Source organism: Ursus americanus, chromosome 32 (genome assembly GCF_024610735.1).
Source record: "Ursus americanus isolate L20-20 chromosome 32, mUrsAme1.1.p, whole genome shotgun sequence".
Lineage (NCBI taxonomy): Eukaryota > Metazoa > Chordata > Mammalia > Carnivora > Ursidae > Ursus > Ursus americanus.
The window spans coordinates 15,718,621-15,730,988 of NC_142158.1; the positions used below are offsets into that span (position 1 = coordinate 15,718,621).

General features: G+C 43.1%; 1 protein-coding gene across 1 annotated transcript in view; it reads right to left on the reverse strand.

The window, feature by feature from the left end:
- Positions 1-335: 335 nt before the first annotated feature.
- ADTRP (androgen dependent TFPI regulating protein) overlaps positions 336-12,368 on the reverse strand; it is a 65,913-nt gene continuing 53,880 nt past the window's right edge. The window contains exons 5-6 of the mRNA XM_045811514.2: positions 11,031-11,182; positions 336-3,366 (exon numbers count right to left, since the gene is read on the reverse strand). Coding sequence (XP_045667470.2) covers positions 3,332-3,366; positions 11,031-11,182 — 187 coding nt within the window. The 3' untranslated portion in view covers positions 336-3,331. The remainder of the gene's footprint in view (positions 3,367-11,030; positions 11,183-12,368) is intronic.

Sequence of the window (12,368 nt, forward strand, 5' to 3'; positions counted from 1 at the left end):
TTCTTTCTCTCTCTTTTTTTTTCTCTCTGAGACACGGAAACCTTTATTTTCTCCCTACACCACAAACCGGTGCTGTTAAATAATATTGGATAATTGCACCTGTCGTACCCCCCATATTGTGCTGTGGAAAAATAATTGCTGGTTTTCTGCTTTGCAGTTTAGCTGTGACTTCGTCATTTGACTCGGAGCATGTCATTTTCTCCCATTTTAGACTGTGTACAGTCAAACTGTGTGAAAGGACCGCGGATAGCAGCCCTGCGTGTGTGAGTGGGCGCGGGCCTCATTCAGCAATGATTTCTAATTTATACAGCATTGAAAATCCACAGCTATAAATAAACAGTTCTGACTGGCTTTGCTGCCTACTCAAGTGCTTTATTAAAAAAAAAAAAGAAAGAAAGAAAAAAGAAAAAGAGCCACCAACTGCATGAGAGAGGAAAACAACGTCTGGGTATGGATTCTGATTTCTGACACTTGGGAGGGAGAGGCCCAGACTTGGGATGGGTTCAGGGCTCGGCCAGGTGGCCTTCTGGGAAGCCAGGCCTCCCCACTCCTCCCTCGGCCCCCTCCCACTCCCACATGCAGATGCCACGTGTTTGGGGATTACAGTATATGCAACTAACTTCCTGTTATGACAAGTATTGCAAGCGAGTAGGTGCAGAGGAGCTGAAAATAGCTTGAGAAATGTATGACCCATTTGAGGAGAGGATGGGGCTAATGGATTATTTAGGCAAACAGGGTAAGTCTTCACCCCACATTGAAAATTGGTGTTTCATATGAGATAGCAAATCTAGAACGTATGGACCAGTCCACAAGGCACTGGAGGTGCTCCTCTCTCTGCCTCTGTGGATGAGAGTTTCCACCAAGCTGGGGTCCCTGGACCACCACCTTTTGTCCAGCCTTGCAGATACACACACAGTTTTGCCTTGTTAAGTAAAAGCTTTCAGATGGCCAGTTACTGCTCTGCTCTATAATCAAGAGATAGGAAGATGGGCTCAGGAAAAAACCACGTGTGTGACCTTGGGCCAGTCATTGTCCTCCTCCAAAGCTAGTGGCATACCAGAGCCAGCTCCTGTGGTCCTTTCGAGGGCCAAGTGGTTATGCATAGGTCTTCCCAGCTCTGCATTCAGTGGCCTGTTGGTAGCTTGAAAAAGGTTGTGGTGGAGTGTTCCCACCATGGAATGGGCAAACACTATAAATCAGGGCCTTACAATTTTCCTTTTTCCAGAGAGTTGGTTTTTAAACATTTACCCGAACACCAATAACAGAAACTCAGTTTCTTCATTTGGAAAATGAGGACGTGATGCATTTTCTACTCATAAGATTCTCATGAGGATAAAACGAGATCATGAGGGTGAGTGCAGTTGGTCAATTACATGACCCTACACAAATATTATTGCTGATTCTCTCCCCATGTGGTTGGTGTTGTCTTCTATTAAGGATCTAGCCTTCTGGAGGCAGCAAATCCTACAGACCTCTTAATGAATGTTTATTTAGTGTATTTCATGTTTGCTGCTGGTGTTTTGTTGCTTCTCCTTTCTTAAGTTCCAGAAGAACCTGGGAGCCACCGACCTGCTGGTGTATTTGCTCAATGGGAGGCGGTTCTCGGGTATTTCTGGCATTGGAATGGATCCTGCGTGATGGTCAGTCATACAGAAATTTAATTTGATTCCAGGGACAGTGAAGCCACAAATAGAATGCTGCAGGCTCATCCCAGCCAACAGCTTACTATCACTCTGCTAAGTATGCAGCCCCAGTCATCTTTGGGGTGTGGAAAATTTGGGTGATCCCCTGTGGACTTTGCATTTGGGGAATTTCCACTGTGACAACTGCTTCTGGGCTCCTGCTGAGACCAGGTGCTCTGAACACTCAAGCAGCAGCAGGTATAGTGTTCCCAGTTCAATCCCAAAAGACTAGCGGCTCAAATTAGGAAGACGGCAGGTTTCTTGGTGCCTATCCTAGGCTTCCCGGGGCTGCTTGCCCTGCTGTGGCAGTCTGCCCTCTTCTTTAACTCCTCAAGACCAGTTTTCTATTTCTGAGGTTTTCTGGTCTTGGAATGCATATGGCACAGAGCACAGTGGCCAGTCATAGAGACATCAAGGTTTGATGTGGTTCTAGGAATAGTATTTACCAAAGTTTACCCATTGTTACCAAATTTCTCCTGTATGGTGCTAGGTTGGGAAACCCAAGAACAATTTACTCTGCTGCCCACACCCAGCGCACATGGACCTGGTGACGCACTGCCAGACTCCATGCTTACCCACCAGTAGACCCTTATCATCTGTGTTTTTTACAAAATATGTCTGTAAAAAAGACCCAGAAAAACTCACTAGGAAGATCAAAGCAAGGTTTGTGAATGTGCTTGTGAATCACCTAGCCATCAGCTTTGTTAAATCATAAGCTAACTCAGCAAAGTGCTCTGTGCCAAAGCATTCTCGGGGATCCTCATAGCCACCATGTCACTTCCCGTCACTTACTCAAGTAAGATGTACATTTGTTTGATGAATTAAGCAATATTCGAATGGAAAAGATTTTGATGATGATGTCGTGAAGTCCCATATTTGGACATGCCCTGAATGCTTGCTCACAAGAGGGGTAGATTTCCCCATATTTTTTATAACTTACTTTCTCATTGCCCCAATTAATTTTTCTTCTATCAGGTGGACAGATGACTTCGGTAGCACCTATCTCCCTACACCTCTATCTAGACTGAGGAAAACAAAATGGATGAGCAGTCCATGAAAATAGCTAGTTGATGAAAATACTTGTTTTTAGGAAAGTTGGGGTCATTAAAAATGGCACAGGACTGGGAGTTAGAAGATCTGGGGGACAAATGCTATTATCTTGGCTGTGATCCTAGTTCTTTGGCCCTCATGCAGATTACTTTTCAGCTAGGTCCTCAACACCCTTCTCTGTAACATGAAGAGTTTCAGGGATCCCAAATCCCTTTCTCTCTCTAAACATTCTCTAAAGCCAAGTTTATGCGAATTTCCTTGGCTTTTGGCCAGATTTTGACCACAGAGGCCAGATGAAGGTAACAGATTCTGAGACAGCAGTTGTTGTTTTTGGCACATCCAGTAAACCTTGTAAAAAAAACGAAGAGTCCCCACATTAAGCTACCTTCATAAACCCTCTTATTAAATTTAAATATCATTCCCTACCCTTTCTACCTTCCTATGTGCCTCCACCACCTCCCCAACCAGAAAAGAAAAGAAAAAAGAAAAGAAAAGAAAAGAAAAGAAAAGAAAAGAAAAGAAAAGAAAAGAAAAGAAAAGAAAAGAAAAGAAAACTCTCATGTTTTCTTCCTTCTTTGTTCTTGGAAAACAGCCTGTGATCACTTCCTCTTTTTCCTTGGCTGCATCGTGTCACCTGTATGATGAAGAACGGAGAGAGACATCAGACTTCAGCGTTTCTCTAATGGGTATTCTTGTGCAGGTAGACATTCAGCTTGACTTGGGAGAGTGGAAAGTCAAAGGCACTTAGCCCAAGGCAAGAGGATGTACTTTGCTGACTTCTGAAAACCTAGCACCTCTACAGAAAGGACAAGAAGCAGCTCTGTTGTCCCTGCTTGGTGCTTGGCTCATAGCTAGCCTGTTGACCAATAGTGCCGTTTGCCTTCAGGGGGTTCTGCAGGTCAAATGTGAGCCACGGAATAAGGTTGCTTTTGGCCGAGTGTTTATGGGCTGCATGCAATCCATCAAAAAACTCTGAGGTTGTGCAAATAGAAACAAAGAGACATCAAATTAGGAAGAAATAGAGGAGTGGAGATTCACCTAATTAGGGTTCATTCCATGACCTCTCCCCAAATCAACTTAACAGCCTGAATGGGGGAGTACTGGCATATTGATTAGATTTTAGTAAGCTCATTCGAAGGGTTTTCTTCTGCTGAAATTGTAGCCCTAGATTTCTAGAATGACTTCCATTCAGCCAACAAGTTGGTACCTCTGTATTTATTGATCATAAATCTTTGCATAAACTCTGAAACTTCTAACACTGCATTAGCGCATTATCCTTCCCACTTGTTGTAAATGTTATCAATCCTACTTTGAAAACTTTTCTCAAATCAGCCTCTCCTTGACCATTCCAGAGCCCTGTTAGCTCTGACTCGGTGCCACAGCCACCTCATGCTTCTACTTTCATGCTTCACCCTTCAAATCCTGCCCCCGTCCATCAGTTATGCCCTTAAATGTCTACTACTAATTTTATTTTGCTTGATTTCCCCTCTCTGAGGCTGTAGTGACTGATGTCTTGAAGTCTCCCTCTCTCACACTGATTTTCTAGGACAGCCGACTACTAATCACACAGCCCTTGGGGCCATCCTATATTCATGTCTCTCAACATTTTTGAGGACAGTGCTCTCTCTTCTTCTTCTTCTACTCATCAATCCAGATACCCTCGGTCACTCCAGGGAAGCCTTACTAAGCTATCCAGCTTTTCGAGCTTCATGTCGTTTTCATTTAGGCTCTTACTTATTTTTCATTTTTGATGTGGATTCTCTCCTCCCCCATCAGGTCTTCTGTACGGCAGGTCTCTAAGTACAAATCCAGAACCTTCTCTTTGCCCGTAATAATTCTTTGCCAGCTAAATGACGCATTAATTCCTTCATGTTCAAGATCTTGGGCAATGTAAACTTCTCAACTTAGTTGCCCCTGCAGTCCCTCCGAAGGCTCCTAAAACCTTCTTACCAACCCCAGCCCCTCAAATATAACTGTAATCATAACCACACTCCTTCAACCCCAGGTGTCCAGGATTGAAGAGTCCTTCTCCATTGAAGAAATACAACAGATACTGAAGGCTTAGAGACAATCAGCCCAGGAGTGGAAGTAATGGCAGAAAGTTCCTTTGTGGGAGGACAGCCTTCCCCTCCTTCCCCAGGATCAGAGTCTCCCACCTCCAACACTATGCAGCTAGATAGAGCACTAAGACATTGCCATACATTAGAGAAGGCATCGTCCCAAAATGTGTCTCTGAGTGGACTTCCAACAGTCATTTCTTCTGTAGTGACTTACGTGGTGTGAATGTCACAGGAGTAATGGTTTTCTTTTTGTTTCTAACAGCGGGAGGTGGGTCCTTAGTCCTGAAGTCTCCTGGAGCTGAGTGGTCTCTAGGCTTCTCTGAGTCCTCAGAATTTATCTCTGACTCTGACTCCACAATACATGGCTGGAGATTAGGGAGCTGTTGATTTAGTAATAATCTTACTCAAACAAAGTTCATAACATGGATTTTATATTCTGACTGGGAAATAATGTTGTTTGTTATCCTTCTTTCCTTCATGGAAGGGCATTTTTTCCCACTGGAATGCCTCCTAGTTGGCAGTTCGGGAGCTAAGTCCACCCCTGATTCATTTTAGTCCTTCCTTTATCCTTTGTTAGTACCGAGGAATAGAGATATTTTAGGCGAAACATTTAATGTTTGTCTTGTTTAAGATCCAAATGTTTTCTGCTGTCATGGCAAAAAAAAAAAAAAAAAAAAAAAAAAAAGAACCCATTCTTCTAATCAGCATCACTATGGATACCATATGTAATTACATTTCTTATTATTCCAATAGTGAGAAAACAGAGTAAGTAAAAACATTATATTCACAAAGATTTACACCTATGTCTCTACAATCACGAAAGCTACTGCTGCTAGACTTTGAACTGAAAATTTGAAGATCATTTTCCTAGTTTCCATGGGTTGGCTTGGAAAAGAGTGAGAAGGCAGATGGTTGGGGAGATAGGAGGTGTTAGAAGAATGAGGTTTGAACATGAATGAGTAAAAGTTTCAGTGCAGACGTAGCAGGAAGGAGATGGAGCTGAGGTTCTGGCTGGAGAAATTCTTGTAGGAAAAGAGGCAGTGAAAGAAGGAGAAGCAATAATCCAACGTGGTCTGTGACCTGAGGGAGATGAAATTAGGACAAGAAAGGCAAAAAGGAGATATATTTCTGTTATTGACCAAATGCTGCTCCTGTGGGACCATGCTTTAGAAATACACATGGGGTCATCTCCTGGTAAGAGTCTTTTGTTATGAAATGATCAGAGACAATATGCAAGGCAGAAAAAAAACCCTTAAATTTCTTCATGGATAAAACCAAAGAGATAGACTAGATGGCCTCTAAGCAGCTTTCAACAATAAAATTTCCCTTTAAAAAAATCTGGTCAACAGAAAATAGTATTAAAGGAAGGTTTTAATGTCCTTCTGTCCAAGTCATAGACACAAGTCACATGGTTAGACTTGAATTTTCAGCTTATGAACTCTCCTTAGGAGGGAAAGGATTTATGGTCTCAGGCCCTGACAAAGGATAGCCTGAATCCCTGCACATGTCCCTCAGGAATGTTAGCAGAGGGGTCATGGGTCAGAGATAAGCTGATTGCCTCTCCAGCCACATCTATCTAGAAGAGGCCCTGCCATGTGGGCCTGGCACTACGCTCCTTTTTGTGCCTGATATATCCTGTGGGTTGTGTTTCTCTTCCTGAGGAACTCGTGTCTTGATGTCAGCATTCTTGTGTCTTGTCAAGGAAAAGAGAGAAAGAAGAAAAAAAGAAAGCAACAGAAAGAAAGGAAGAAAGGAAGAAAGAAAGAACACTCCGTACTCAAGTGGCAGACAGACAAGGAAGCCTATCCTGGAACCCCTTGACAGCCCCTTTCTCCCAATCAGGGTGGAAAGAATATGTCTGGGGCATCCCTAGGTGCTTAGACATGGTGGACCAAGCTTCCAATGATCTTCCAGACACTGCTTCCCCTTGCCTGATTCTGCTATCGTTGGAAATCTATGTTCCATCTAACTATGCCCCCAAAATAGAAATTGAATCTTTCCTGGTGAGTATCTGGTCCCAGTAAGTGACCCTGTGCTTGTCCAGCCCTCTGTCCTATGACACATAAAAGCTAGCACAGGGAAGGGGGGGAAGATAGTGACAAGTTAGGCATGGTGGCACTCTGGAAACTCTCGAGAACCACAGCATCTTCTTGAGGACCAGCAGGACCTTCCGGAGGGCCTGACAGCTTTGTCTCCCTGGTATACAGGGCCAGATCCATGCATCTGCGTACTCCTGAAGGATGTCACCCATTGTCCAAGTTCACATTTGATTATTGGCATCATCTCTTATTACTGTCCTTCTCTCTCCTCTCTGACAGGACACACAAGGAGGTAGAAAGTCTGTAGACATTCAATGAGCATGACCATCCCTGCCAGAGACCAGTAGCATCAGAATCTTTGGGTGTACGCATTAGAAGGGAGGAACCCCACACCGTACCTTAGCTCTACTGAATGAGAACCTACATTTTAACAAGAGCCTCATTTTAACAAGATTTGGAAGCACAGACAAGTTTGGGAAGCACTACTCTGAGATCCTGAGATCATGGCTCTTGACACTAACTACAAATTAAAATAACTGGACAGCTTTTAAAGATATCAATGCCAAGTCCCCATCTCCACAGATAGGGATTCAGTTGGTCTGGGGTAGACCTGAGAATTAGTATTTTTAAAGCTCCCCCAGTGATTCTACAATGTGGAGTAAAGGTTAAGGACTATTACTAGAGAGATACTTGCATATTAGATGGGTCTTGACTGATATTTCTTGACCACTTGGTACTTAGCTGGTAATTCCTAACCAGACCACATAGTGTCTCAGGATTTCAGAAGCAGAGATTCCAATTAACTCTAGCCTCAATTAGCCTGACCTCCTAATTTTTCTCAAACTGCTCCCCCTCTGTCAATTTGCACTCAGTTATGTGACTGTTGCTTTTCATTGCCTTCAGCTGGGGAAACTGGTAGGTGATGCATACAATCGAAGGAGAGGATGGGATACCCACATAGGAAAGGTTACTGATTTTTGAGAAGGGAGAATGAGATTAATAGCAATGAATCCTATGTGCCAGGCCCTGTTTTGGTCACTTGATACTTCTCAAGTCATTTATCTCCAGGATGTCAGGAGGGGGTTGTTAGTGTTACCTCCATGATGCACAAGGAAAACTGGAACACAAAGATAGTAAGTGCCTTGCTCAGTGTCATTGGTCTACCAATAGTAGGACCAAGGTTGGAACCCAGGCAGCCTGGCACAGAATTTTTCTCCTAATCACTGCCTCCCACAGCATCACCAAAGCACTCCTTAGAATTGTGCTGTCATCCAAGAAAGTTCAGGTGTGTAAAGAGGGGACAAAGTAGGGTTACTCCTGGATTTGGACAGAAGAGGTGGCTGCTTACATGTCTCCATAGATTCAGAACAGGTTTGCAGAGGAACTCAGAGATAGAAGCACACGATTGATTGTCCGCGCCTCGACAATGCTAAACTACATGCACGCTCGCATGGCAGGCATTCACCAGGGCTGTCCTAGGCCAACTAGCATGGATGGTCACCCAACTTAGAGGTCATCCCATCACCGAGAAGTTGAAGTATATTGACACAGCTTACACGGTTGGTTTGTGGCCGGGTGAGAGACATACCCTGTTTTTTAAAATTTCTATTCCAGTGTCCTTCCCCCTATTTTTCACTACCTGTCCTAACAAGCATCTCTTTTTCAACAGCTCTCCAACTAGTATACCATAGCATCACCATATATGCTCCTTAAACTCTCTGCCCAATACTTTCATCTTTAACCATTATAGTCATTCCTTGATGATTGTCTTCAGAAGCCCTGTGCACCAAGTCCCATTAGTGCCTAGAGAGAAGAGCCCTTAGATACCCTCTGTCTGCATTGATTGATCCACTGGTAAGCTACTGGAAATGGGAGAGTCAAAGATGGATAAGGCACACTCTTAACCCTTAAGAACTCAGGGTCTTGTGTAAAAACAAATCTCTGTGCAGACATAGAAGGCTTCCTGGAAGAGGTGAGTTGATATGATTAAGTGGGTGTGAGACAGACAAAGACTGGGGGATGTGAGAGACTGAAGCCCACAGAGGGGAGGGACAACAACAATGTATAAAGAAAACAAGTAATTTGGTGGTTCTGCTGGGGCACACATTTAGACAACAGAGAGCAAAAGCCATGACGGGGACTGGTTCACAGAGCCCCTCCTGTGTCATTCCAAGAGTTTGGACTTTATCTGTAAACTGGGGAAGGCTGAAAGTGTTTTAAGCAGAATAAGACACAGGAAAATGTGCTCACATAGATAGCTCTGTTTAGTTTTAGGCAATTTTAAGTGGTTACTGCAACTGAGATGTTAAGTGATCTAATGTCTCTTATAATTCTTACTAGACCATTTGTAATTACGATCCATTTACAACTTAACCCACTTATGATCCTATTCTGATGCTATATAGGACTTTTAACCCAGTCTATTCTTTCAGGAGTTAAAATCTAGGCAGAGGAGAGGGACGCACGGCCACCTATGTGTCTGTCACTCACAGGAATGTTCACATGTGCACGTGTGTGGGTCTACATGTTGATGCTAGCCTATTTGCTCGTGGGGACCTAATTGTAGTGAAAACCTGGATATAGCTCTTAACCAATGAAGCTTATTTAAAAGAGCTTTGTATTGGAAATAATCTTAAATTTGGTGAAAATTTTTTTAATTCAACAGACAGAGTCACTGTAGAGTAACAACTTATTCAAGATAGTTTAATTCAATACAATTGTTTAAAATAGTTACTGTTCTGTAAGCTCTGAGTAATCATGTTTTTCTCTGCAAATTTCAAATGGATTGGTTTCTTCCTTCTTTCTTCCTTTTTTTTTTTTTTTTTGGTATAGATTTGGGAAAGGCATCAAAAATCCTTACCAAGAACTTCAAGGAGCCATACTAGTTAGAATTAGATGTCAACACATCTGAAATGTCAACACATTTTTTTTTCTCTCCTCTGGATAATTTCCTGTGATTTGGAATCCTGATTTTGGGAGTAAATTTTAGTATTCCGTGTTTTAAGTGTTTGCTTTCAAGGATAGTGCCTTTGAGATTTCCAACCAGTTACATTCTCCAAGAGTAGCAAACATGTGAAAAAGCCAAGTGGCATGCTTATTTCTCCAGGGTCTCATTTTCCTCCCAGAAATATACACTCTTATGAAACTGTCGTGGTTTTTGTTGTTGGTGGTGGTGGTGGTGGTTTTTTTGTTTTGTTTTGTTTTGTTTCGTTTTGTTGCATACACGGGCTTATGTTTTCACACCAGTTCATAGATTGGGTGCAAGATGCCATTTGTGCCATTTCTATTTTGATAGAACAGAATGGCATGTGGGAGTGTGATGTGGGGACTGTCTGTGACTCTTGCTTCCTTATATACAAAATCAGGGTATGCTTCTTGCACTTCCCTTAGGGGAGGGAAAAATCATGATTATCTTGCAACCTGACTTTTTGATGGTTACTTTTCCAACAAGATAATATTCTGGGAGTGGGGTGGTGGGAGAAGCAAGAAGGAGAATAAAATCTTCCATTTTAAAACCAGCTGAGTTAAGGTTTTTTTGTGTTTTTTGTTGTTGTCGTTGTTGTTTTTAAGAAGCAACGTGGTTACAACTACCTATAATTAGAAAGCTTAGCTTGCTGACATATTCACTTTGCCCAAGACCCTGTTTAAATCAGAATTCCCATCTCAAGTATAGGATGTGATTTTATCTGGTAAATGTTTTACTAAGGGTTGAGAAGCAACCTAATGGCAGAAGAATGGGAAATCATCTGGGAAGGCACTGTTGAGGTTGGAAGAACGAAGAGGGTCATCTGGACCCCTGTCCTTCAAAAAAAGATACCTTGACACGTAATAGCTTGTATCCCTCAGTCCCTCACTTACGGGAGGAAGACCCTGAGTTCGTTTTTTTCACGCTGGGGATGGTGACACCCTGCTCTCTGGGTCCTGAGCTCTCTAAACAAGATTAGTTTTAGTCTTGAAGGTAAATGAGGTATTGTTTGGGGGAGGAGGGGATATCATTTGATGGGGTCCTTTGAGAAAATTCGAACTTCCCCCAGGCTTTCCCTTTGCCTACTTTGGTAGGACCTGTCTGAATCCTTTGCACAAAGGCATTAAGCATCACTGCCTTCTGCTTTTGGACTAGTTTCTCCTTCTGTTTCTAGGAGGAGTAGAGAAAGTGTAAGGAAGGTATGTCTCTGTAGGTAAAAGAGAAATAAACTGACCCCATTTCCAGTAGTTGACCTTCTCTCCAAGTAGATAGATGCCGGCACAAAAGATGTAGCTGAGAGAGAAGAAGGCTGTTAGACCCACCGGGCTGAGTTTGGCAAACACAGGATATACCCACGTACCCGTCTCAGAGTAGATCCATAGGACCCTGCAGAAAATGACAAGTCACAATAATTAGGACAGCGGGGGCGGGTTGGTGGTGGAGCCATTTTATCCTCAAGATCAATGGGGTTCTGGAGCCCAGGCAGATGAAAAGAAGCCATGGGGATCATTTGTCAACAGCTGAGGTGTTCCACAAACCTACAGAAGTGATTTTTTTCTGGATAAATAGACTTGATTCAAAGAGACACCCTCTTTCATAAGCTGGGCCTGGCTATTTTACCTAATCCATTAAAATTCAATGTTGGTGAAAGAATATGGGAGAACATCAAACACATCATCAGCCAAAGAGAGTATGTGAGGACGTGAATTATTCCTTTCCCTGAGAGGTCTGACCTGCTGAGACATTGAACTTGCTAAGATGGCATCATTCACTGGCTCTCAGCCAGACAAGTGGGGTTTGCTTTTCTTTTCGTTTTTTTTTTTTTTTTAAGATTTTTAATTTATTTATTCGACAGAGATAGAGACAGCCAGTGAGAGAGGGAACACAAGCAGGGGAAGTGGGAGAGGAAGAAGCAGGCTCATAGCGGAAGAACCTGATGTGGGGCTCAATCCCATAACGCCGGGATCACGCCCTGAGCCGCCGTGAGCCGAAGGCAGACGCTTAACCGCTGTGCCACCCAGGCGCCCCCTGGGGTTTGCTTTTCTGTACCTAAGAGTCAGGTGTAGCTTTTCGTTAGCCCTCTGATGGGGTAGAAGGGACAGAGATTGAGCATTATTGCTCTATTACAATATGCCTTTAAGAGGTAGGAGGGGTTTAACTGTCAGCCGTGATTTCAGTTCGTGAATATAGCCATGGATAGAGTGTTCGGTAGGAAAAGATGGATTTACAGGAGGCTCAGATCTTGCTCATGTGAGGATAGAATAGAAGTCATTTCTGGAAGCCAAGGGAAGGAAAAGAAATGCTAGGAGAGGAGCCACAATGTCTAAGCAAAGCCTGCAAATGCTGTATGCTGGAAACCAAATGCACTGGAAGATGCCAAAATCTGAAATAACTTTTAAAATTAAATATGGGGAAGATGATGTATCAACTACAGTTTATAATTGGTTAAGAGGACAGAATCTGGAACCAGCCTTCTGTGATCCAAATCCTAGTTCTGCCACCTATTAGCTGTCTTACCTTTAGCAATTTATTCAGCCCTTCTGTCCCCTGCCTTCATGTGAGAAGTGGGGGG